This window comes from Gavia stellata, chromosome 3 (genome assembly GCF_030936135.1).
Source record: "Gavia stellata isolate bGavSte3 chromosome 3, bGavSte3.hap2, whole genome shotgun sequence".
Classification (NCBI taxonomy): domain Eukaryota; kingdom Metazoa; phylum Chordata; class Aves; order Gaviiformes; family Gaviidae; genus Gavia; species Gavia stellata.
The window spans coordinates 99272493-99298706 of record NC_082596.1 but is presented as its reverse complement, the minus strand read 5'-3'; the positions used below and the strand labels follow the sequence as shown (position 1 = coordinate 99298706).

Sequence of the window (26214 nt, the reverse complement as noted above, 5' to 3'; positions counted from 1 at the left end):
GGATCACTTGTCCAGGGCATCAGTCTCAGTTTTGCAGAGATGCAATGAGTATTGTCAGTCCCACGATAAGAGCTGTTAAATCCTTAGCAATCCGTTCAGGCCGTGAGCTGCAAGAGAAAGTTTGCATGTAGCAACTGGCTATTACAGAAATCACCCACTCATTCCCTGCCCGGTTATGTTCTGGCAACTGAACAAGGCTGCAGACGCATCCTGCTGTGCTAGACTAGCCCTTCTAAGCTTCCATGAAAAGACCCTAAGACGGGGTTCCTTTCTCTCCCCAAAAATGCTGACAATGTAGCAATGGTGCCATGTTCAGCAGTTCTTTGGCTCCTGTCACTGCAGAGAGCAACAGCAACTAGTTTGGGTTTGTTTGCCCTCACACGGAGTGCAGGGCGGTTAGCAGCTGTGCCAGCTGTTAGCCACAGTAATGCACCTCTCTTTCCTGCTCTTATTCTGGTCGGCACAAAATTCACCCGACCACCCATGGACAGTACGGTCCTGCCTCTGGGACGTGCCTTGGTCGTGCATATCCCTCGACAGAGATCATGAGTGGCACTTGGCAGTCACTTGGTGTAAGGGAAGCTGGGGATTTGCAGGGAAAGCGCCAAGGCAGAACCACTTTTATTCCTGGTTTCTGCAAGAAGCCTGCGGAACGGGGACCAGCTGTGGGTCGTGTGTCCCAGAGAGATGGGGGGAAAAAAAGGAGCACTGTGTCACTTTTGCTCTTCTGGCAGCCTGAAAGGGACATTGGGTACACAGTGTGCCATCACTGCCTGACGCAAAACTAGACAAACTTCTGCATCAGTGTGAACACGAGGTAGTTGACTACCAGAAGGGGTGGCCAACAGTGTCCTGTGCAAGCCCACAAACCCAGACTGCTCTCTGATCTGAATGGGCAAATGGCAGAAGCACAGGGCCTCCAGCAGCTTCCCATCGAGCACAGGCACCAGGGGACATCAGCAACCTCAACCTCTTTGAGTGAAGTTCTTTTTCCTGCGGCTGCTAATCTGACATGGAAATTGGGAACCCATCCATGGAAGATGATTTTGCATTCTAGCTTGTGTCTGCTTTTGCAAGGATTCACCCAGCTGTGTGCCTACCATTATTTTAAGTGTTTTTGACACAGTTGTGTATTGTGTCTGTCTAAATGCGAAGACTCAGATTCCCCTCAGCGCTCTCTGAGCAGGATGAAGGTGTGTCCAAAGAAGAGCAATGAAGCTGGTGAAGGGTCTAGAGCATGTGTCTTATGAGGAGTGGCTGGGGGAACTGGGGTTGTTTAGTCTGGAGAAAAGGAGGCTGAGGAGAGACCTTATCGCTCTCTACAACTACCTGAAAGGAGGTTGTAGAGAGGTGGGTGTTGGTCTCTTTTCCCAAGTAACAAGTGATAGGACGAGAGAAAATGGCCTCAAGTTGTGCCAGGGGAGGTTTAGATTGGATATTAGGAAAAATTTCTTCATGGAGAGGGTTGTCAGACATTGGAACAGGCTGCCCAGGGAAGTGGTTGAGTCACCATCCCTGAAGGTATTTAAAAGACATGTAGATGTGGCGCTTAAGGACATAGTTTAGTGGTGGACTTCGTGTTAGGTTAACAGTTGGATTCAATGATCTTAAAGGTCTTTTCCAACCTAAAGGATTCTATGATTCTAAGGTTGCTAACATATTTGTTCATTTTGTAAATGATTGTGAAGAAATTAAAAATGATGGATAGTTTTGTTTGCAAGTGCAGTGTTAAACCACCCCCAAACTTCAAAAGTATACCTGCGCCATCCTGATGGCAACTCCTCGGTTGGGAGCTGAATGGCAGATAGAAAAATAAGGAAGACTGTTGGCATACAGTATGTCTCAGGTAATGGCAAGCATGTGGCAGGTAATGCTGTGAGTCAAACTAGTATGTTCTCAAGACAGATAGGAGTTGTCCTTGTTAAAATTTCACTGCAGTTTATCTGAAGCAGTAGCTTCACATCCAAATGAGAGCTGGTGGCTCTCAAGGAACATCTCATTCGCATCCCTTGGATGTAGGTGCAAGATACAACAGTAATACTAGAAAATTCTGAGTAGCATTGCTAGCACATTAATCAATGACATTAGCCAATTCCTTATTTTTAAGTTTTTACATGACCATTTACTTGTACAAACAGATCTGGTTTTTTCCAGACGATTTAGCTTGCAGTGAGCTTCTCACTGCAGCAACTTAATCCTTCAAAATTACTTTGGTACCTCTCCATTCCACTGTTGTTTGTAGACAGGTTCTTGGAATGACCTTCTCTGCAATGCACACATCATACTAACTTGCACCATTGCAATTCTGTTCTGCCTGTTAAAATTGTTCCTTTTCCTTAGCTTAGCACCCACCCTTCAAATGACAGACAGAGGGGCAGAAGCTTTTTAGAATGATTCCAAACAGTGATGCTACTTGAATAAGCCACGTTCTAGAAAAAAAGTATTTTGTACCTATGTCTGCAGCATTACTCATATAACTAATCCTTGTTCTCTTGTTCGTGTTCTCCATTACTTTAATGAGACTTCCTGATTGAGCAAGAACTTCTCATAGGAATAAGCTATAAAAAAATAGGGATTTTCCTGTGACTGTTACTGAGTCTTATGCCCACAAAGCTGTTGTAATCTCATCATCAAAACCTTCCTCTTTTGAAAAATCTGCTTAAGGGAAGGTGTTGCAATACAGTCACAGCAATCACAAATACACCTTCTTCATGGCAGAATTTCCACAAAAAGTACTCTTGTCCTCTCTCCACCATTCAGGTATTACAGTTCATCTGAAAAGATATAACTTAAAACAGCGTTTAGTCTGTGCAATCCTCAGTCACTGGAATTTAAGTACTGCTTTCAATAGGAGCAATACTTTGCTTCACAACCAAGTGTTTGCTGCTCACTAAAACACTACTCAGTGATGACGGGATAAGGAAGGGTATGTCTTCAGGAAGTCTTTTTGAAAAGCCACAGCTAACAAATGGGCTTGCGTTCCTTCGCTTGATTCTCCTTTATCTTCACAACTATCAGACATTGCTGTAATAGGCTTGAAACAGCACAACTCCTTGAAAAACAGAATCAGATGACAGTAATTTAAGGAAGAATGTTTTTCTTTCTAAATTCTGGCATCAGGTAATGTCTGTCAAAACTCATGCATGTAACCAACTAAACTTCAGTCCAGCTGCAGTAACAGAGACTTTTCTTGATGTTCCCAGATGCCGAGCTGCCAACAGCCCTTGTTTTTCTTAGGGGGGAGCTCCAGTCAGGCTACATGAACCTGTCCCCTCCTTTCACCCACAAGCAAATTCATCTGACCACACCTAAGGCTGCGTTATGTGTGTTGAGAGACAAACCCTGACATCAGCACCCACCTGGGCAGCTGGGGTGGAAGTTGGCAGAATCATGCTGGAACGGGTGCTGGGGTAGGCACCGGCGCTTCCTGTAGAGCAGCTCTCCCGTTGGCTGTCCTCGGCGCCCAGCGTGTCCCCACAGGTCCAGCTCATTCCCACTCTGGGAAGAAGGTGTTTCCTGAACAGCCCTGGAGAGTTCAGCTCCTCTGATGCAGGACTGCAACCCTGCCAAAGACACTAGAGTTCGCTTATGGGTCAACAACAGCTCAGAAAAACCTCCTTCAAAACATATAATTGAATGAAGCTACTAGAACTGAGACCCTTTCCTTATTATCCGTCAAATGAGTCAACACGGGAGGTGCAGTTTAGCTCTCTTATGACTGTCAACAGCGTGACGGCTCAAGGAGACAGCATGCATTGCCTTAATTCAGACCACTGTCTTGAAAGAAGTAGTTTTAAATAAGCTGCTTTTTCTCCTGAGTTTTATTTCCTTCTCTCCAGGTTCTGAGGTCTGCTTTAAAGCTTGACAATCTTGAGTTTATTTTACGTAACTCCTTGCCCCTCCAAGCACGTATTTTTGCATTGACATACCCCACTGAAATGGAAATTTATGATGGCAGAATACAAAATTGAGCCTTTGTAAATTTTTAAGGAGGGGCGGTGGTTTTTTTTCTCCATTGTTTCAATTTCATCTTGAAAGAAAATCTCTTCTTCTGGGGACTCCCCCGTATCTTTACCAGCCACCTCCCTCCTATGAACAGGTGGGAGAACTTGTCTTGCAAGACAAACAAGAACAGACAAACCAGGATTTCAGAGCAAATCATTCTTGCATGCTGTCTTATGAGCCTGGTCAGACAAATTCTTTTCTTGTACAGAGTTAAGAGGTGACCATTTCCATCCTATCCACTTTTACTCACCAGCTTCTCGCCATCCTCCTAACACTGACAGCTGAACTCCTTGATTTCCCCCTATTGCAGTTCTGTAAGATGACAAAAGTTGAAAAAAAACCCAAACCAAACCTAATTTGCTGTTGGAGAACTTGGAAGGGACTAAAATAGTTTGGATGAACCTGGGAGTGAAGCCCTGTATTCACAAGTGGGTCTTCTCATGCAGTTAGGATGGTTGCAAGTGTGGTGGCCACCATCAGAAGGCAGGGCTGGCCCGCGAGACCTGCGTCCCCTTGCCCCCAGCACTGCCAGCAGCAGCCTGGGGGCTCTGTCCGGAAACGCGCCATGAAGGCGGCAGGCGCAGGGAGCACCCTGGGGCGCTGGGCCAGCTGTGGGCGGTGGAGAGACTGCCCTTCCCAAGGGTGGGAGGTGGCTTGAGGCAGTGCGTTTCACGGGTCGGCCTTGCATTTGTGTCCTCTCGGCCCGGGAGGTGCCGGCCAGGCCAGGCGTGGGGAGAGGCCGGCAGTGCGGGCCATGCGGTGGCGGCGGGCAGTGGGGCTGCTGGTGGCCGCCATGGTGCTGCTGGGGACTGCCGTTTTGCTGCGGCATGGCGGGTGGCAAGTGGTGGGCAGTGGGGGCTCCCCGAAGGCCACGGCACTGGAGCGGGCGTGCGGCACACTGCTGGCCGGGCAGGCTCCCCACCTGAGGGGCAGGCAGCTGCAGCCAGCACCGGGGTCAGGCCCCTGCAGCGCGTATGTGTCCCGCAGCCGCTACATCACCCGCGCCCTCTCGGCCGAGGAGGCCGCCTTCCCCGTTGCCTACGTCATGACCCTGCACAAGGAGTTCGAGACCTTCGAGCGGCTCTTCAGGGCGGTGTACATGCCCCAAAACGTCTACTGCATCCACGTGGACGCCAAGGCGCCGGGCCCCTTCTGGCAGGCGGTGCGGCGCCTGGTGGGCTGCTTCCCCAACGCCTTCCTCGCCTCCCGGGCGGAGCGGGTGGTCTACGGCGGCGTCTCCCGCCTGCGGGCCGACCTCCACTGCATGAGAGACCTGCTGGCCTCGGCCGTGCCCTGGCGCTACCTGCTCAACACCTGCGGCCAGGACTTCCCCTTGAAGACCAACCGGGAGATCGTCCGGCTGCTGAAGGGTCTTGGGGGGAAGAACATCACCCCCGGGGTGCTGCCGCCACCCCACGTCACTGCACGCACCAAATATGTGCACAGGGAGGGTGCTGGGCACAACGCCTCAGGGCTGGTCATCCCCCGGCTGCACAAGGCACCCCCACCCCACAACATCACCCTCTACTTCGGCTCTGCGTACGTGGCCGTCACCCGTCCCTTCGTGGAGTTTGTGCTGCGGGACCAGCGTGCCATTGATCTGCTGGCCTGGTCCGAGGACACATACAGCCCCGACGAGCACTTCTGGGTGACGCTCAACAGGATCCCAGGTAGGACATCAGGTTCGGCGAGGGCTTGGGTGTCCCCACCCCGGCACCTGCTGCTCTGGCATCTGCCTCCACTTGGCCGCTGCGTGGTGCCAGCTCTGAGTGGTGGCCACCACGTCTCACCTCTCCATGGAGGTGTTTCCATCTGTGGCTCTTGGTGGTGCCCACCAGCGGGTTGTCGCCACTCCCATTGTTTCACATGGAGAAACACCCAGGCAGGTGACAGCCCGTGTTGGCAGCACTAGTGGCAAACGAGGAAGGCGTACTGAGCCTCCTTGAGTTCAATGTCCTCATTCAGGACAAGAGGAAATGGCCTCAAGTTGCGCCAGGGGAGGTTTAGACTGGATATTAGGAAAAATTTCTTTACTGAGAGAGTGGTGAGACACTGGAATAAGCTGCCCAGGGAAGCGGTGGAGTCACCATCCCTGGAGGTGTTCAAGGAACGTGTGGACGAGGCATTGTGGGACATGGTTTAGTGGGCATAGTGGTGTTAGTTGTTGGTTGGACTTGATCTTACAGGTTTTTTCCAACCTTAGTGATTCTGTGATTCTGTGATTCTGTGATCCTGAGATTTATCCGCTTGGCTGAGCTGTCTCCTGGTGGGAACAGCACCCATGACTGCGTAAGGGAGGTCCCAGGGGTGGTGGGCTTTGCAGTGTGGTGGGTTCAGGGATGCCACATGCCTTCCTGGTTAGCAGCAGCTGCCCTGCCCTGTGAAGACCCAGGGATGCAGCTTGTCATCCACTTGGCTTCCACCCTCTTCGTCCATACTCTCTCACTAGTCCCACATGTAATTCCTTGTACCATCTTGCTTCTCCAAAAGCCACCAAAGGGGTTTGTGAATTTCCAGGTTCCTCTCACACACCGGTGGGCTGCCTGCCTTCACATGTAGGGGAGAGGGTACGCACTTTCCCACCTATACATGGCCCACCCCAAGTGCTGCGTGTTTCCCAAACATAAATACCAAGTCCAGCAAAAGTTATGGTTGATTTCAACCAGGTCTTGCAGAATAATCATCGTAAGGGTGGTATGTACACCATTTCAGGCAGATTTCTGAAGTACAAACGCCTGTGCACCAGCTTATAAAGTGCAGGAAAAAAGCTCGGACCAGTTGGTGGCACAGAGGGGTAAAGAAATTGTCCCCTTCCCTAGAGAGAGATGCTGGCAAGGAAGCGCAGGCTGCTTCAGGGGACTGGTGAAGACTAGCCCATTGGCAGCTAGGTTTTAACTGATGTGTTGGTTTGATCCTGGGAATCACAGGTACGGGACTTGGAAGGTCAAGGCAAATCAGACAGCCTTTTATGCCACAAGATTTCCAGCCCAATGTCGGTTTATGTGCATGTTACAGGAATGCCAACGCAGTGGCTCATTTTGTGTAAGCTGTGGATGTTCATCTTCATAATACATGGTAGCGATGCAACGAGGAAAGGGAGTGGACTGCCTCTTGGAACCAACGCATGCAGATCAACTCTCACTGGAATTGCAATGGCAAAAAACCAGGAAGGGCTTAGCAGAGAAGGACGTTATGTTGCCTTTGTCCTGTGGATGAGGTCCAGACTCTGAAGCTGTGTTTTTCCTGTCTCCAAACCTCCACCACCAAGGGAAGTCATGAAATTAAAGGCATTGGAGGGGCTGGCCTGTCTTTCCAGTCACTTGTGACTGTCTTCACACCCGAGTGGTGCAGTTCTGGTGGCAGCTGTTTCTAAGAACCGGTGGTGAAAAACTCCTTACCAGCGCAGTGCTCAGTACTGCTGCCCGCGAGGCGGCTCTTCCCCCCTCCTTGTTTTCAGGGACAAAACTCTGTTAACCTCGATGGAGTGGGAGACGAGAGCTGGGCAAAAGGAGAGTGAGCAACTCATGCCGAAGTTTATATTAACTTTCACCATCAGCACCACTTTTCAGACAAACTGTATTTATAAGAGCAGGACCCCAGAACAGCTTCCCAATCTGAAATCAGTCGCTCAAACACGTACTTAAAGGAAAATGTGGTAAATCCATTTTTTTCCCAGTGCTGAGCTACATTTTCCCCCACTCTTTAATTAACTTACAAAAATGCCTAGTTTATGCAATTTGGGAGATGGTGAATAATGTGAAGTCAGTAGTTTTGTATTCCTGGAAGGCAGTGCCTTCCAGTGTTTTAGTGGATGTGCTGGGGTCATTTCTGTTTTGTTTGTCATCTTTCTGCATTCCCACCATGTCAGCATTTTCCAGGTCTTTCTGCACACCACATTTAGTGCCATCTGTTGCGAACAGATTTTTAATTTGGGATGATAATGCACGTCCCAGGCCATTTAAAGTGTTAATCCCTTGCCATCACTGCCTCTTTTTGTCTTTTATAAAGTCTTATCTTTAGGTTAATGCTTTCTGCGAAAGAGTAGTATTTTCTGAATTTGCCCTAGGACAAAACCACATTTTTTGGCATGTTATTTTATTTGATAATGGCCCAGTACACAAAGGGGGAGAAACAAGGTTGTGAAGTTCTGGTTATAGCTGCCACATATCTCTGTTCATGGCAAAGTGCTATAGTGGTTCTGCTGTTGGATCATACAGTCTTTTGTATCTGATATAAAAGTCATGACTCTGTATTTGCAAGCAACCATCCTTACTTACCAGGAACAAGCTATCCTTAAAAACACAGAGCAAAGCAAGCAAACAGAAAAAAACCATGATGTTTAACCTAATCCCATCCAATTTTTCAAAAAACCCCAACCCCCAACCCCCCCTGACATTATACAGTGCTTTTTTTAGGTTCTGCTTTGTCCTTCACAAGCAAAACAGTTGTTGGGTTACGGTAACTGTGGATGTACTGTACTTGTTGCCATCTGGGAAGGGAAGAGAAAAAAACAAAATTGTAACAAAATCTAACTTTGCTTTCACCTTTAATTTTTAGAAAACGCCAAGGTTGGGATGATGACACTCTCGCAGCTACCATTTTGGCACCAAAGGCTTCCTGGGTGTGCTGCAGTCACCAGCTGAAATTTTGCTTTACAGAACTGCTGGCAAATCACTGCATTTAGGAGTGCAGTTAACCAGCAAAATAAATAGTCTATATTAATACACATTTTAAGTGAAGTTATGAAAATTGGGAAGGGGACTACTTGGCCTTAAAGCTCTTTGCTTTCAGCTTCATTAGGAGAAAGCAGAAATAATGTCCGTATTTTTGTACCTGCTGGCACGCCCATTGGCTCCCCACACGTTGCCTGTTCTGCCATTTGATAGCTCAGGGGCAGCACTACGGTCATTGCCTGCTGGGCAGGAAAGAATAAAAGACAGTTAGTTTCTTCCAAGTAGGCAAGTAAGTTATATACAAGTGTTTGTGCTACACTGAGAAATTGGGGCTTTTGCAGCTTTTCTTAGAGAAAGGGTTTGTACATCCGCTGGCAGTTACACAGTCTGTATCATCGCTTTGTTCTCCAATAACTGATTGAGCCAATAAGAAAGACAAAACTTGCTGAAAGGAATGAGTTCATAGAAAGCTTTTCTTATTTTATGCCTTTGCGCTTTTTTTGCTGTATTCTGAAGACAGTTTTAGGAAGTACTTCAACAGACTTCTTTTACTGAATTGAATGCGATACTGCAGTACAGATTGGGCAAGGAGGTTTCCCTATCTGTACCTACCTGATCAGCTCCTGCTTTCAAAGGCAAAGACTTCATCCCACACCAATGGTCTGTTATAGTTACTGCATTGTGCTGGAGATAGTGAAAATCCCTTGACTCACAGCAGTTGCCTACAGGTTGCGTACATGCTGCCTGTTTACTCTTCAGCAAATACCAACCACTGAATGTTCAGCATTTCCCTCTTAATTACTTAAAATGGATGTTTACCCAGGTTATAGCAGGACTTGATCATTTACTGGCACGGAGAGGGCCTGTTCCCAGTTTATCTCCTAGATGATAGGTCCTGTGATCTGCCTAGACTTATATATATTATTATATAATATTATAGGCTATAACTGAGTTTCAACAGCTCCATCCAGTTATATCATGCTTGAACTTGTTCTGTTAGTCTCTTTTCTTAAAAAAACCCCAAAAAACCAGTATTTACCACTTAATTTATGTGAAGGTATTATGTGTCGGTGGCCCAGTGTTCAAATAGCACTTGGAGGGCAGTGTTGGTTGGGAAGGTTACATGAGTGATCATACATACATGCAGTATCATACTGAGGCTGTTGCAAAAGAAGAATTTTATTTCTCAAGTGAAATGTTTAGGTCTCTTGGGCTGACATCTTGTTTATGCCATGAAGGATGCTTTCAATGAAGAAACTTGACAACAAGGTTAGCAGCCAGGCATCTGTTGATGCATATTCCTAAGTATTTCATCCCAGCTCTACGGCGAAAGGTCGCAGAAAGTGGACATAAACCTGAACGCATAGCTGTTAAAAGGACTAATTATTTGATTTTCTGTTACCTAATTGCAGGTGTCCCGGGCTCCATGCCCAACGCATCATGGGAAGGTGACCTGAAAGCAGTGAAGTGGATTGATATGGAAGAGAGCCATGGAGGTTGTCATGGTAATGTGTACATTTTTTTCCATTTCTTCTTCCTGTTTATATAGTGAAAAAACACTCAACTGTTTTTCCTGTACTCCTACAGCCTCTAACCATGATGTGAGACAGCACTTCATCGGAGAGAAGACATTAAAAAGGAGTCATCTCCTTCATAGTCCATATGTGAATAATAGTAGCCACATAAACAGTGAAAAAGCTGGAACAGTTGCTTCTTCATCAGGAACTTTATGGACTATATCAGCCTTGGAAAGGGGATATTTGGCAGCGCTTAGGGCTCACATGAGTTAGCTGACTAGTTTCTTGAAGGCCTTGGGGGAATTTTCTTGCAGGTGGGTGGGAATAGCCCGTGTGTATGTCCCACGCTGGGACGTAGATGCGCTAGAGCCAGCAGCAGCGTGCAGGGCAGGTGTCCTGTGAGAACTTGGACAAATCCCAGCTCTCAGCTGGGCACCGATGCCTGCCAGAGCCACAGCTGATGGGGAACCTAAGGACCTGCACGCTGAAGATGATAGTTGAGCTTTGAGTTTTCCAATGTCATGCTACTTCATGACATGACACTAGCAGTAGATAATCTTCTGTATAGCACACTTAATTTTATTTCAAGAATTCTTAATCCATAACATGGTTGTTTGTGTTGAGGAGAAAATTCTTGAGAACTTCAGTCAGCTTCAATGACAATAGTTTCACATCGGCATAACTACATTGAAATCAGTGAAATTACACTAATATCACCCAGAATTAGTTAGTGGAAATTCTAGTATGAGTAGAAGTACTGGTTTCTCTTCACTGACAGAAGGCAATTCCCCTTTGCTGTGTTTCAGCCTTGTCAGAGAAAGAGTCTCAAGTAGTAACACTTCTTTTCTGAGCTATCTCCTTATTTTGCTTGTTATTCATTCTGAAGTAACTTGCTTTATTTCATCCCATTTTTTGTACTTATTCCCATTGCCCGTCCAGTAGGCCTTTTAGCATGTTTGTTGTGTAGGAGATGATTATTTATAGTGGCTTTGCAGATAAAACTTCTCAAAAATAATTATTTGGATGCTTGATTCTGACATTGCTTTTTTTCTTTTTCTTTTGGCAGGCCATTACGTCAGAGGCATTTGTGTATATGGAACAGGTGACCTCAAGTGGCTTTTTAACTCCACCTGTATGTTTGCAAATAAGTTTGAGCTCAGAACATACCCCCTGACTGTGGAGTGCCTAGAGCTGAGACATCGGCAGAGAACCTTGTCCCAGAGTGAGGTTCAGGTGGAACCCAACTGGTATTTTTAGCTAGCAAAACCCCAGGCTACAACATCAATAAAAGCAGTCAAGAGAATAGCAGCAGCAGTCTTAATTTCTGCTGTGCCAGAAGCAAAAACTCATTGAGACGGGTTTCTTTAGGCTGTTCTGTAGATGCAGCTCAGGCTGGCTTGTCTCACACTGCCTGCAAACCTCACCTTCCACTCAACACCTGGAGGCCAAAGCGCAAGAGATCCAAAAAGAAACGCCAGGACAAAGCTCCTTTTGTAGCTGGAGGAGCTTTGCACTTTTGCCATTTTTAATGGGCTGTTTTCCAGCCCTGACTTTTGTCTTGCTACACTATCTTTGCTATCTTTTTCTATAAAAATATAAACAGAGTCATGCATCCCTGGCACTTCTCGTGTCTAAAAGACAAGTGTGCACATTTAGTAAGCAAAAAGAAAATGAGTCACAGTCAGCAAGATCTTAAAAGCAGGAACACAGCTGCTGACTATACATACAGATACCGTTTTGTTAAAGACACCGATAACTAATGCAGAGAACTGACGGAAGAGTAGTGGAAATGGAATAAAGATACTGCACTACCCAGATCTTACCTGTTCTTTAAATATATGTCAGGACAAGGTTTGTAAGAGAGAACAGCATCTTTTACTAGATCAGTTGGTGTGGTTAGAAAAATCAGATAGGCTTTCAGGCACAGGAGCCCTTCTCTGTGTCTGAAAAATGGGGGCTTGCATATTTGTCTTACTTGGCCAACTAATAGAACTGGAAAAAAACCCAAACCTCTCTATTCTCAGATTTTGGCCCAGCAGTGTCCTTAGATCATCATGTGTAAGGACACAGAGGGAGAGATGGAAAGCAGGGAAGGAAGTAGCAAGACAAATATTTTCGGGACTGAAAGAGCAGTAACTGAGTTTTGGCAATAACTCAGTAATTCTGTGTCATATTTTGATATGGCATAAGCCTGCTTCCCAAGTTTACTTCCTTTCGTCTTAATATAATAGTTAATGCACATACTTAACCTTGGGGTTCACTTCACCACAGCCCTATTTTTATTCCCCAATAACAGCCACTAGAGGGGGGCCATCAAATATCTGAGCAGATTTTCCCTTCCAAGTCTACATAACCCTTTAAAGCACACAAAATCTCAACAGACTAGGCATGCTGCAGAGAAAAAAATCAGTGCTGGGGACTATTTTAGTATGGCAAACAGAAGGTAAAAGTTACAGGTACCGGTCATCGTGTCCTAAAAAACATAGCAAGGAAGCAAAACTATGAATGCTTCTTCCTGTAGCTATGATGGTTGTATTTATGGGGCATTTTAGCAGCACTGTGGGGTGACCTAGTCAGCAGCATGGAAGCAGTATAAATTGGGATGCCTGAATATAAGGAGAGTGTGCTGCTCTCTTGACTCTCTTCTGAACATGTGAAGATGGCTCAGAGTACCTCTTGAGTACCAGCAATTTACCATCAACTTTATTAAACCATTGCTAATTTCAGGGTCTTTTAGCAAACTGGATTGCAACCTGCAGCAGTTCAGAAATGACAACACATCATATTCAGACATCCTAAAGCACGGCTGGTAACCCCCAGGGAAGGGTCTGAACAGGCAGGATCTGCTTCAGTCAGCTTATTCTGCATTTATAGCTGCCAACACCTAATAACGCAGATCCCTCCAGAAAGGAACGAAGAATTTATCTCCAGAGCAGGACCTTGATGGAAATCCTGTTCAGTTTTTTTGGGAGGGGAGAAGAGGAGGGCTTTGCTCACTTGCTGCCGTGGTGGCAGCTGAAGAGAGAAGTACATCAGAGAGTTGTTCTTTTAAAGATGGTGTTTTAGGGTGTCCAATTTGAGGGGTCTGGAACCAGCCCCCGCTTTGTTTTATCAAGCTGAATATTCCCCAAATTGAAATGTCCCAAATAAAATAAAGGCATTCTCACAATTTTATGTGAATATTTGAAGTAGCCTGGAGTACAAACAAGATTGCATTTCATTGCTCGGGCTCCACAGGCAAATGGCAAAGTATCATGCAAAGGCAGAAGCAGTAAGCTTGGCAGTTTGAAACTGGATGTAAAAGGGTGTTGTACTCTGACCCTGAAGAAATATAGGTATTTTAAGGCTGGGTTGTATTACCTGTTTAAGTAAAAACCCAGAAAAACATCACAGCTGGTTAGTCTATTGAGAGACCCAGATTTCTGTCCAGCCATGATTTAGAGGGTTGCTTTTTTTCATGAATGCTACACCATTTTACATTTTTCTGGAAGTCAATTAATTTGTTTTCATTGTGTGCCTGACTTTGGGGTGCAACACCTGCCTCATCAGCCTCTTCTTTTTTTTTTTAAAGAAAGAACATTACAGTTAATCACTCTTTGCAAAGTAATGTGGAAAGAAAGGAGGGAACAGAACAACTTCTGGCAGCCAAATTCAACAAATGCATCTGAATCAATGTGACCTAACAGTATTAGCAGTACTTGGAATGGCAGCAAAAGACAGGGAGAGATGAAAAAACTGGAGGAGGTGAGTGGTAGGAAGGACATTAGGGAGGGTTAGACTCCTGTGCACAGCAGTAACAACAGTGATCCAGTTCAGCAACTGCGGTGCACCTCTATAGAGGGAGCTTGCTCTCTGCGTAACCCATGTCTGTACCTCCTTGTTTTCTACAATTATGTCAAGGGAAAAAAAAAGTAAACTCTTTCCCACTGCAACTTGTAGCTACCTTTCCGGATCAGTATGAACAGCAGAACAAAGTTTTCAGTTCCGTTCAATCTCTCACTGAGAAGCTGGCTGGGATGGGGCACGTAAAGAACTTGGTCTCTCTAACGAGGTTTCCAAGCAGGTCACACTTTCCACTGAAGTCAGTTTGCCTTGCTTAGACAACCCACTGGATGCCTTTCTGCTTATTGAGCTCCTAAAGGCTTTTGTACGCCTCACACAAGGAGGCAAAATATCACTGCAAGATTTAAGGCATGTGCAACCACAGCCTTTTGACTCCAAGGACCGTCAAACGAGCATGGGAACAGGCTGTGCAGTATCCATCCTTGGAGGGGCTCAGGACCCCCTGGACAAAGCCCTGAAGTCATGACAAATACGTCTGCACAGGCTGTCATCACTTTGGCATCGCAGGTTAGGATTCATGCCCATGAATGAAAATCAACAGTCCCCTTTCCTCATTCCTAACATTAAGGACATTTTTACATATCATATGATGCTGTATGAGCAGCTCCAAGACCCTGCAAAATTCTGTGCCTGTTCTAGATACCACAACATTTTTCCTTCATTCCCTAGCATCTCAGATGTTCAATACATTAAAAATGAGCAAGAGAAGCAGTGTGTATTCCTCTTTTGTTACTCCATACGTAAGGTAGGGAGGAGAGGACACTTGGAGGAACTAGCATTGCACCTCTGTCAGTCGTGGGGAAGAGACATCACCTTTGCTTCACCGCTTGTTTGCCGTCGTCTTAGCCTAGGACGAATCTTGGTGTGCTTAACTGGTCTATTAATGCAAGTAGGTGGTTGTGCAAGACATGGAGTACTTCGCTACACGGCTCTACAGCATAGTAGTTGGGCTTGCAATAGGACATACGAGCTGACAGGGCTGGTGCTTGCTAAGTATCAAATTAAGTGGAACAGGGTTTTAAAGTATCTGTTGGATGTGGGAGTTGAGAGTTTCTTCCCAAGCTTTCATCTTCCTAAGACGATTTCTTCAGGTCCAGTAGGCATTGTCAGGTGCTCGTTTTCCACCCCACAGCGCGGTACCGTGAAGTTAGTACGTGAGCTGAGACACTAGTTAGCTCCCAGGGCCTGAGCCAAGCCAGCAGAAAGGGCTGCAGAACAGGCTGAGCTGGTGCAGTCAACGCTCAGCATGGGGTGATGAGCAGAGCTGCTGCGGTCGGAGACCCTGTGACCACGCATTCCCCAGAGCCAGCCGACATCGGCAGGAGCTGCAGTTTCAGGCTTACACAACGTGCATGGCCACAGCTCTGCTGTTCCCTGTTGTAAGTAATTTGCAGGCTTGATGCTATTTCCTTTTCAGCTGAACACACCCAAATACTTCCAAAAATCGCCCACCCCAAGGAAGATGTATGTTCTGTGTGTGTCTGCAACATCAGAGGTATGTGCAGCAGCCAAAAACATCCAGCAGCACATGCCAGGCAGCAGGAATTGTGAAAGAGTCCCTGGGAGCACAGTTGTGAGAGTGGGTCCAAGAACAGCAAGATACAGCGCTGTGCCTCACCGTGTTCACAGCAGGGCTTCAGCCTGCTACTGCAAACTGCATCTGCACAAATGCTCTGGTCTAGAGGCCTGAATTAAATTCCCTGGCAGCAGGTCCACAAGCACAACTTTTTAAAGAGAAGGGAGGGTAAATCATAGGCCTAGCTCATGGCTCGATGTCGGGCAGCAGTTCTGCAAACCAGCAGGCTCCCAGCCCTCCCGTTCCCACTCCTGCTAGGTGTGTCCACGTCCCAGCAGTATCAATTCCCCAGGCTTCAACCAAGAGGCCAAGCAGTACTTGTGCCAGCCCAAAAGAAGAGGTGGCAGAGATGATCCCAGGACTAGGAGCCAGGCAGCTGCTTAAGTTGAGTCTAGTGACAAAAAAGAAAAAAAAAACAAAAAGGAAAAAGAAAAAAGAAAGAGGCTTACCAAGGCAGCCTTTTAACTTCACTTAAGGCAAGAAAGTAATGTGGATGCATTCATGTTTTCAGTGTTACCACTACTATTAGGCATCACCTTAGAGGTCATATAGTAGCCAACTAATATGGGTCCAATATTGGAGCTCCCCCAAATGAGTAACAGAAATTGAATGAAGGAAAGGAGAGGTGACACTGAAGTTACAGAACAGAGGAAAAGCCAAGCACGCTTTAATGGGCTTGTGGTCTGGTTTGGTTTGCTCTCTTGCAATATCCCACTCCTCTGTTAAAGTACACTGCCTTGTCCTGCAAACCTTGTCTCACTTATTTGTGGGCGCCACAGCTACCACAAACCCACCATTTTCGCACACACAACTGCAGGACTGAAGCTTTGATGCACATGGATAAATCATTGCATAGCCACAGGAGGCATAAAAATGAAGTAGCCTCCTGTCTTCTGTACTCTGTCTTCAGTAGGACTGTCTTCTCGCTGGCTTCTGAGTCAGTTGCTGGCTTCTAATGCAGTTAAAGCATCAGACACTCTGGCAGACCTGCCTTCTGTGAGCTGTGAAGTTAGCGGCGACATCAGCAACACCAAACAAGGGATTAATTAGAAGCTGCAGGTGCTGCAAAAATCACAGAGGATGGTCCCAAGATCAGCCCGTTAGCACGCACTGATGCAGAGGTCAAGACGCAGCATTATGCCATGATGTGAAGGAATACGATAACGTCCTCAGCTTCCACTAGGAACCAGCCTGTTAACATACAAATATCTAATGAACATAACATCTTGACTAAGGCTCTGCACCTGAGAGGCACATTTGCTGACCCTTTGCAAATAAATCCGTTCTTAATGGATTTGAATGAAGATGGATTTTCGTTGCTCCGTATTCGCAGTGCCACCCACCCTCTAGCTATAGTTTTGCTTGCCATCTCCTTCCTCTCCCCATGCTAGAGCCAGGTATGATTCAGACCTCTGCTAACAGAGGACCATCCAAGAGAAGGTCTTGGCCCAGCACATCCTGCTGGCTCATGGCTGGTGACTGCCAGCAGAAATTTTAAGATGGCACCGTGGTGGTTTGCTATGTGAGCACCAAGGCTCACTCGTAGGAATGATAAACAACTGGCTGGTGTGTGAATGTCATTTTTGGGAGGGGCTCCTGAAGAGGCTGGAAATAGGCACTAGAAATAGGTCTAGAAATAGGCATTCAAGGCAAAACAATGGCATCAAGTAAGTAACAGGTAAACCTTACTTCTGATCTGATTAGGTGTGTCAAACCAAAAGCAAAGGTCCTGCTTTAAACAAAGGAGCCAGCCTGGTTTTGATCAGCAAGTCATTGCAGACAGTCACTAGCACTATATTGGCTAGATGCTTCAAGCTCCACTGCAAGCCCTGTGTGCCTAAAACACAAATATTTGCAGCGCATCTAATAGCACAAAAATGCAAATTAAGTTTCCACAAAAGATGTCGAACTTCCGCAAATGTGATCCATCCTCTTAGTGTTTTCCATCCACCCACTATTAAGGGCAGCCGAGGCGGTCTTAAGAGGATATATGGAGCTCAGAGCAAGGGGGACGAGAGAACATGGGGAAGGTGAGGACAGCTGAAAAGACAGAGAAAACCTTAGGACAAAAGTGGGGAAGAGGTAGGAGAAGGAAAACAAAGAAGGGAAAAGGAAAACACAGCCCATGAAAGAATGAACTGAGAATGTCAAGAGCTGATAAGCTAAATAGGATATAAATACTGTTTTGGTGAGTGTTATTCATTCAGTGTAAGCCTTCTTTTCCAGATAACCTGGGGCAAAATACTGGTTTGCCATAGAGCTCATAAAACTGCAGTAAGTGGCCCTTTTTCGTTTTGTTTTGTTGTGTTTTGTTTGTTTAGTGAAAGCCTGACAACTGTAGTAACTTTCTGTTAGTGGAAATACATTTGTGCTAGTCCCTTAACAATTCATATACAACAGAACAAAGGTGCAGCCTGCACAACTCTTTTTTGGAGTCTTTTATGGAAGCAAGTGTGGAGGAAAGTTCATTGCCTTGTGAAGGAATTGGTCTGACCACAGTTTGCAGTGTGCAAGCTTCAGATCTTCTGATTCTTTTTCCTTGCAAGTATATCCAGGCCCAAGCATAGCATCAGTAGTGCAGTTGGGGGAAAAAAAAACCAACACGAAGAAGAAAGCATGATCGACAGGTCATTTGTGTTGTCCTACAGGCAGGCCTTGAAACTTGCCAAGTTTGGTAAAACTTTGGGTACACATTAATGAACAAGCTCTGCCAGGGGTCAGAAGGTAATTTGCTTCTTGTGTCAGGTGGGCCTCATGGTATTTTCCTTTCTGTAAAATACATAAAAGATCTCATCACAAGCACAAACGTCAGTGCTCAGTTCTCAAAGCACGGCTGGGAAGGAAGGAGGCAGAGATCGGCTGGGAAACTTGTACCAATCTCATGGAGCTTGTGTCACACAGAATCACAGACCTGCTGACGTTGGAAGGGACATCTGTAGACCACTGAGTCCAACCCCCCTTTCTCAAAGCACGGTCAGCTTGCTCAGGGCTGTGTCCAGTTGGGTGTTGAGTATCTCCACAGATGGAGACTTCATAGACTGCCCGAGTGCCTCTTCCAGTGTTTGGCCACCTTCATAATGAAAATTATTTTACTTGTGTTTAAATGAAATTTCCTGCATTTCAACCTGGACCCATTGCCCCTTGTCCTGTCACTGGGTACCACTGAGAAGCCCCTGGCTCCATCTGCTTTATTCTTCCCTGTCAGATATTTATAGGCATCGATAAGATGCCCCTGAGCCTCCTCTCCTCCAGGCTAAACAGCCCCAGCTCTCTCAGCCACTTCTTGTATGAAAGATGCTCCAAGAACTTAATCATCTTCATAGCCCTTTGCAGGACCTGCTTCAGTATGTCCATGCCTGCCTTGCACCGGGGAGCCTAGAACTGGAACCAGCGCTCCAGCTGTGTCTCACCACAGAGCAGAGGGGAAGGATCACCCGCCTCGACCTCGCTAATGCAGCCCAGGGAGCCGTCTACCTTCTTTGCTGCAAGGGCATGTTGCTGCTTCATGGGCAACTTCTGACACCCTGGGATGCCCAAGGCCTTTCCTGCAAAGCTGCTTTCCAGGCGACCAGTCTCAGGCACATCTGCAGCCCCAGACCAGGAGAGCTGCACCCTCCCTCCGGAGCTGGGACTGCGTCCAGTGCGGTGCTGGGGGTGCTGCTCCACGTGGTGCGGGGGATTGTGCCCTGTAGCATGTCACCATCGTCCTGAGCATGTGCACGCTGTCGTCAGCAGAGTTTCTGGGGAATCCAGACACCTTCTTTTGCCATCTGTGTTGGGCTTAAGTGGCAAGGTTGTGGTAGTGGGGGGCTGCAGGGGTGGCTTCTGCCATGTTGGGCAGAGCCAGCTCCCGACAGCTCCAAGACAGGCCCGCTGCTGGCTAAAGCTGAGCCCATCAGCAACGCTGGTGGTGCCTCTATGATAGCATATTTAAGAAAGGGTAAAAACACTGCACAGCAGCAGCTGTGAGAGAAGAGTGAGAAAATGTGAGAGCACCAACTCCGCAGGCACTGAGGTCAGTGCAGAAGGAGGGGAGGAGGTGCTCCAGGCGCCGGAGCAGAGATTCCCTGGCAGCCGGCGGTGAAGACCACGGTGAGGCAGGCTGTGCCCATGCAGTCCATGGAGGTCCACGGTGGAGCAGATATCCACCCGCAGCCCATGGAGGACCCCACACCGGAGCGGGTGGATGCCCGAAGGAGGCAGTGACCCCGTGGGAAGCCCGCGCTGGAGCAGGCTGCTGGCAGAACCTGTGGCCCCGCGGGGGACCCACGCTGGAGCAGTTCCTAAGGACTGTCTCCCGTGGAAGGGGCTCCACGCTGGAGGAAGGGAAGAGCACGAGGAGGAAGGCGCAGCGGAGATGAGGCCTTACGGCCTGACCGCAACCCCCACTGCCCATCCCCGGGGAGTCCGAGTGATGCCGAGCCTCGGCAGAAGGGGAGGAGGTGGTTTTATTTTGTTTTATTTCTTACTTTCCTACTCTGTTATTAATCGGGAATAAATTAAATTACTCTCCCGAAGCCGGGCCTGTTTTGCCCGTGTCGCTAACCGGGGAGTGAGCCTTACTCCCGTGGAACGGCAGGACCGGGACGCGCGGCAGCCCACGCACCCAGCCAGCCCTGAGGGGCCGCGGCGCTGCTTCCCCCCGCACCCGCCTCACCCCCGGCCCCGGCCCCGGCCCCGGCCCCGGCAAGGCGGCGGGCTGCCACCGAGGCGGGCGGCACCGGCCCCCGGCTGCCCGTCACGGCCGGCGGGCGGGACCTCCGGGAGGGGCGGCGCCGGCGCGGGGAGGGCGGCCCAAGGTCGGAGCGGGCGGCGGCGGGGCCGGGTCTGCCGCTGCCCGCAGATGGAGTACGACTGGCTGGGCTTCGGCTACGCGGCGCTGGTGGCGGCGGGCGGCGTCGTGGGCTACGCCAAGGCAGGTGGGTGCCGCCGCCGCCGCCGGCGGGCGGGGGGGACGTCTGGGTCCTGCCCGCAGCAGCCCTCCGCTCCGCCCGGCCCCGGCCCCGGCCCCGGCCCCGGCCCGGCGGCGGGTGTCGGGGCGCTTCGGGAGGGAGGGAGGGCTGTGTCGCTGCCGAGCCGACCTCGGGGGCTTGGACCCCGCCGCGGGAGGTGGCGGGGTGTCCGCCGGCGCTCTGCGCGCCCCGCGGGAGGCCGCCGCCTCAGCCGGGGCTGCGGGGCCTCGGGCGGAGGGTCCTGGTCCGCGGCCCGGAGTGACTCCGGCGAACCGTGCGAAGGCCTTCTTGCATGGAGACGGTGCTCGGCTGAGGACTGCCAAGTATCTTACTGATAAAACCCCCCACTCCGGTACTTTTAGTTTGGTTTGGATTGGGTTTGTGATTTTTTTTTTTTTTTTTTTATAGTGGTGAATGGGACCTTGCAATGGTTTTGTTTGGTTTGCAGACTTCCTTTGTATGTGTTCTTCCACTAATTGCTTCATCCTTCATTTTATTCAAGGCAGCGTCCCTTCTCTAGCAGCTGGTCTTCTCTTCGGTGGCTTAGCAGGACTAGGTGCCTACCAGCAGTCCAAAGATCCAAAGAATGTGTGGCTTTCCCTCGGTGAGTTTGCTCGGCACCCGAGTACTAAGCATTACTGGTGGTAACCTTTTTTCTAGCACGTTTCAGCCTATCTGTGCCCTTTTATTTACACAAACATTGCTAAGTGGTGGCAGGACCTCCTGCCCATAGCCAGGAGGTATTTATGTAAGAGCACGGTGCCTGGTTCTAAGACCTAGGTTGTCCTTCTGGAAGCCAGAGTTGGTGAGAAATACCTATCTCCTCTGCCAGACGAGATACCGCGTTGAAGTAATGTAGACGCAGGAAATGTACGTGAAAAATGCTTGGTTGTGAAGCAGCGTTTTTAGTCTGTGGTCATGGAATAGGCGTTTTAGCAATAGCAAAAGCACCGTGACAAGCAGTATGTGGCTTTATGGAATATTGGCTTGCACAAGCATCTCGGAAGAAGAGCAATATATGTTTTAATGCATCATATGCTGTGGAAGAAACAGTCTGAAGTATATAAAAGAAAGGAGGGAACGATTTCTTCTCCTTGCTTATGGTAGATGGGACAAGAAGTTGTGGGCTTAGCTTGCAGTTAACCCTTCAGGTGAATGAGAAGGATAAAATGACAGCAGAAAGTATAATGAAGCAGTGGAAGAGATCAGGTGAACCTCCGGGACTTCCATCGCTGCAGGACTTTAATAATTGGTTAGACCAGTATCTGTCAGGAGCTGATCTTGCCTTTGGGCACCAGGTTAGCCTAGATGTGCTCTTGAGGTTCCTTCTAGTTCTGTAACTATGCCATAGTATTATTAGTGTTTTGATACTATAGCACTGCAGTGATTTAAGACTACTTAAAACCAATGGCGCTTGATGATGTAATGTGCTGAAAGGCTGTGTAAAGCCCCTGGTAGATACTGCAGAGGACCAAAGTGCCTTGTCAGTAAGGAACAAAATGTAAAACACAGCTCAATAAGAAGCAAAGTTTCCGCTTGTGAATCTTCTCTTCCACTCTGGCATGCCGCGGGAGTGGCTGAGCATCTCCGGCACGAGTTTTTAGGCAGAGTCGTGACAGAAAGATGAGCAGCTTCCTTATATCCTGATGTGGTGCATGTAGTGCTTCCGAGTGGACCTCTTGAAAGTGGTGTTGTGTCCCAGTCTAGCACAACTCTTCATTCATCCATTCCTCCTCAGTCCTGCTGCGATGTGCCGTTGCGGCTCCCCCTGAGCTTTAGGTTGGTCACATTACGTCACGGGTAGAAATCCAAAAAAGAACCTTGACAGAATATCTTTAGTATACCTTTTGCCCTGTCTGATGCAAACAAACTTGAAGCTTTGGAGAAGGGTCTACAACACCTCCACCTGCCTTTCTTCTTCGAAGAAACAACGGCCCTGTAACTTTCATGTGAATATCGATGGGATTTTTTTTCCAGACTTCGAGATTAAATAATTTGGAGTAATGTTTAAAATGTTAGTCGCTCTTTCGGCTTGATCCCTTAGATTGCTTTCTGTTTGCTAATTTGTATTTTCAGGTGGGGTGGTTTTATTTCTAGTTGTAGTAGTTAGTGCCACCTTTCAGTTCAGAATGTCACAGAGAAACGGCAACTGTAATAATATTTGCCTCCCACATAGTGAACTTTGTCACCGTCCCAGCTTTCTGGCAGTTTTGAGCCTATCTATATTCAAGGAAATAATCATTTTTCTGCAAGTGAGAAGAAACTGAGGGAGGGTTAGTGATCTGCCCAGAGGATTGGAGGTTGTGGGCGATTAGACAGTGGCCTCAACCCTGATGAGATCTACTCGCCTCTAATGAGCAGCGGAGCATGCTTACCAACGCTGCTGAGAAACTTGCAACAAAAAGAAGTAAAATGTTTGCGTACGCTTCCTTGCGGAGAGGAGGGAGGCGTTCCTCTCTGTAGACATAGGCCTGTTGGGTTGGCACTGCTAAATGTCCAAGCGTTGCAGTGCTGCGCTGGTGTTTCTGTTTCAAATAGATCTGACCGGGCTTCTTTTCGACAGTGGCATCTGGAACCTTGTCTGCTGTTATGGGAATGAGGTTTTACAACTCCAGAAAAGCAATGCCTGGGATAATTGCTGGTGCCAGGTAGTCACCTGTCTTTTGTTCTTGTCTGTATTTCTGTATTTTTGAATAGGCATTTTATTTAACTTATTTGTGGATTATATTGTTTTAAAAATGTTACGTGGTAAGTTCTGTGAAAAATGAAATCTTACAGTGGCGTTCAGCTAAATGAAATCATGTCAGTGTTTTCTTCCCTCTTGTTCTTTATGGGATTTTTGCCTCCCTCCCTTTTTTTTTTTTTTTTCAACAACAATTATTCTGTTCAACAGTTTACTGATGGTTGGACGGCTTGGATTGCAGATCATGGAGAAGCCTCTTAAGCCATAAGTCTGCATCTTGCACTTGAAGATACGTCATTGAGAAGCCTGAAAATGCAACTGCCTAAATGTGCTACACAAGAGTGGAAAAGGCACTGCTGTCTGTGCACTGTATTTTTCATATCCTACTGCACGTGGGTTGTGTTTTTAAAGGACCGACATTGAAAGCCCTTGTTTTGTCTTCCAGAATGGTATTTGTCTTAACATTTCCTGCACTGTGAAGCAAGAAAATATGAGCATAGCATTAGTTTAGCTTCAGGTCCTGCAGCTTACTGTAGGCAAAGACCTCTTGGCACTTGCATACAGACAGTTGCAGGATTGAAGCTTAAATGTACATCTAGACTTGTCATTCTAAAATCATCTATACCTCTGAAACAAGGGAAGAGGAGTTGCCAATTTGTCACTAGTAATGAATATAACAAACATGCTGATTACGTTACCTCTCCCCTTCCACTTCCCTGCCATTTCATCCAGTCATCATATTTATCAGCCAGGGACTCTGTTCCCTGTGCGTTAGAACGTGGCCCCACAAAACACAATCACGGAGCAGGCTGTCAAGGTTTAGCTGTAATGCGATGAATGCAAACCTGTTACTTGCAATTACTTGTAAGCAAAAGTGCCCAGCTGAATGTCATTCATTTCACTTTTACGGATTATTATTCATAAACCAAAAGTACGCTTTATTAGATAATGCTGAATTGTAGGCATAGCTCTTGCATTTCATGAGAATTAAAATGTTATTCTAAATAAACCAACAAATTATTATTACAAACTTTTGTGTTCTACACAGCTTTTTTTTTTTTTCCTTTAATTGTTCATCTGGATTGATACCGTTTTTGGTACCTTTCCTGCAGGGTGTCTGGATATATCTGAACTTGGATTGTATAAATTATCTCTATTCTATTCCCTTAATCTAGTATCCCGTAAATATAAAAATCCCATGAACTGGGAGAAAGCATAGAGAACAAAAGCATACAGACCTCATGCTGAAACAAGTGTTACATTAATTTTTTTCCTTTTTTTTCCCTGAGAGGAATCATCTATTTTAGATTTGAAAAATGCTCTGTGAAAGTTTATTTAAAGACTGAAGGGCTCAGTTGATCAGCCTTTGTCCTCAGTTGATTCCCTTGATGCCTGAAATCATTCTAAATATAAAGCTGCCACACAGAAGTAATCCTGGGAGCTACACATGGATGGTAAGGTATCTCTTTTCTGGTCTTGTTTAACTTATGTCCCTTTTTGCACAGATCCTGAGCTTTGATTTCCTCAACCTTTCTTCTTTGGTGGCTGGTACTGGGAGAGATGGAAGCAGTGGGATGGATCTGTTAGATTGGTGAGACTCTGGAGCTGCTCAGAGTTCTCTAAGTATCAGGCTAGTACCGTAGCAGGAGGGTGACATATTGTGGTCTTCCTTCTCTCCTTCCTCGTTGCAGCAGAACAGGCAGGGCAGTGTCCTGGCGCTGCCTGAGCCAGAGGTGCAGAGCCAGTCCGGTGGCAGAAGCCAGGCTCTGCCAGCAGTGCAGGGGTCTGCCAGGCAAGCCGCAGGGATGAGGCAGGATGCCAAGCCAGCAGGCTGGCTGCCAGATCAGCAGGGACATGTCTGGGCACGGGTACAGCTGTCCCGCAGCTCTGGCAAGGGCAAGGGTTTGAGCAGCCTGGTCCCAGGACACACAATTTGGGTCAGAGCTGGCTTGAGCGTGGGCAGAGAGAGCTCTTGGGGGGGAACTGTACTCAGGGCACCTTCCTAGGGCCCTTTATTCATTGGCCTGCAGAGTTGAGCTTCAGCTGCTCACCCGTATTTACTTTCCCTGCATAGAAACAAGGGGTGCGCAGGACAGCGGACGGTTTGTTTATAACTCATCCTTTTAAGTGCCTAATTCGAGGTTGTGGACCCAGCGTTGGTGGGCAGGTGTCTGAATGTCTTTGCTTTAGCTTGAAAAGGTCAGTAAGCCAGACATTAGCATTTAAGACGCTTCTCCTCAAACTACCGTATGGATTATTTGCCTCTTCGTATTGCATTTGAAGCAGTTATCTTCTGTGGAAGTAAGATTCAAACATAAATGCATTTCCTGCAATAAACTGAGTACAGCCATGATCCAGCAGTTTTCTAATTGTATAATGCTGGTCTCAAATCAAGTAACTCAATAATTTGGGCTGCAATTGTCCTTTAATGGAATAAAGATAATAGAAAATAGAATTGAACTGATAAGCTTTTAAACTCTTAGGCGGAAGTGTTAAGCCTTGCTGCTGTTTCATGAGCTTTGGAAAGCAGTAGCTTGAATTGAAAACTGCTGGTAGAACTCTTGTTACCACTTTTCATATTCAGGAGAAACAGTAGTAATCCAGACAAAGGAGAGAAAAGCTGGAGCCTTACATACTTTTTACACCCTTGGAACTTTATCAGCATATATTAAATTTCTTGAGCATTTGATGGCATTTCTGCACTAACAGTTCAACGTGTATCAATGAATCATCAGAGTTAAAATGACTGTACAAAGCCTATTAGCCTCTTATTACTGTTTTTTCTTGCTGTTTGCAAGAAGAATTTAACACTTGTCATGCTTTGATTATGGACAAGTAAAGGCTGTTAGGGTTATGGCAAAACAGTTTGAATGTTCATTAGCATGTGGTAAGGACAGCATGTTTCTTCTAGCCATATTTAGTGCCATAAATAGTACCTATTTATTTTTCTGCTCTAGGTGACTTA

General features: G+C 47.1%; 2 protein-coding genes across 2 annotated transcripts; both read left to right on the top strand.

The window, feature by feature from the left end:
- Nucleotides 1-4759: 4759 nt before the first annotated feature.
- Nucleotides 4760-11452, top strand: LOC104254381 (glucosaminyl (N-acetyl) transferase 2 (I blood group)). The gene is made up of 3 exons (XM_009808117.2): nucleotides 4760-5675; nucleotides 10091-10183; nucleotides 11262-11452. The coding sequence occupies exons 1-3, from the start codon at nucleotides 4760-4762 to the stop codon at nucleotides 11450-11452; spliced, it is 1200 nt and encodes a 399-aa protein (XP_009806419.2).
- Nucleotides 11453-20440: 8988 nt separating this feature from the next.
- Nucleotides 20441-24274, top strand: LOC104263816 (transmembrane protein 14C). Its single transcript, XM_059815281.1, has 4 exons — nucleotides 20441-20533; nucleotides 21069-21170; nucleotides 23130-23214; nucleotides 23460-24274. Exons 1-4 carry the CDS (start codon nucleotides 20458-20460, stop codon nucleotides 23515-23517), a joined length of 321 nt encoding a protein of 106 aa, XP_059671264.1. The 5' UTR covers nucleotides 20441-20457; the 3' UTR covers nucleotides 23518-24274.
- The last annotated feature ends 1940 nt before the right edge of the window (nucleotides 24275-26214 follow it).

Excerpts from the sequence above, each read along its gene's own strand:
- LOC104263816 (XM_059815281.1), top strand. The coding sequence starts at position 20,458 with ATGGAGTACGACTGGCTGGGCTTCGGCTACGCGGCGCTGGTGGCGGCG. Across the intron at positions 21,171-23,129 it reads GAATGTGTGGCTTTCCCTCG|TGGCATCTGGAACCTTGTCT; the intron begins GTGAGTTTGCTC and ends TCTTTTCGACAG. Across the intron at positions 23,215-23,459 it reads GGGATAATTGCTGGTGCCAG|TTTACTGATGGTTGGACGGC; the intron begins GTAGTCACCTGT and ends TCTGTTCAACAG.
- LOC104254381 (XM_009808117.2), top strand. The coding sequence starts at position 4,760 with ATGCGGTGGCGGCGGGCAGTGGGGCTGCTGGTGGCCGCCATGGTGCTG. Across the intron at positions 5,676-10,090 it reads GACGCTCAACAGGATCCCAG|GTGTCCCGGGCTCCATGCCC; the intron begins GTAGGACATCAG and ends ACCTAATTGCAG. Across the intron at positions 10,184-11,261 it reads GAGCCATGGAGGTTGTCATG|GCCATTACGTCAGAGGCATT; the intron begins GTAATGTGTACA and ends TTCTTTTGGCAG.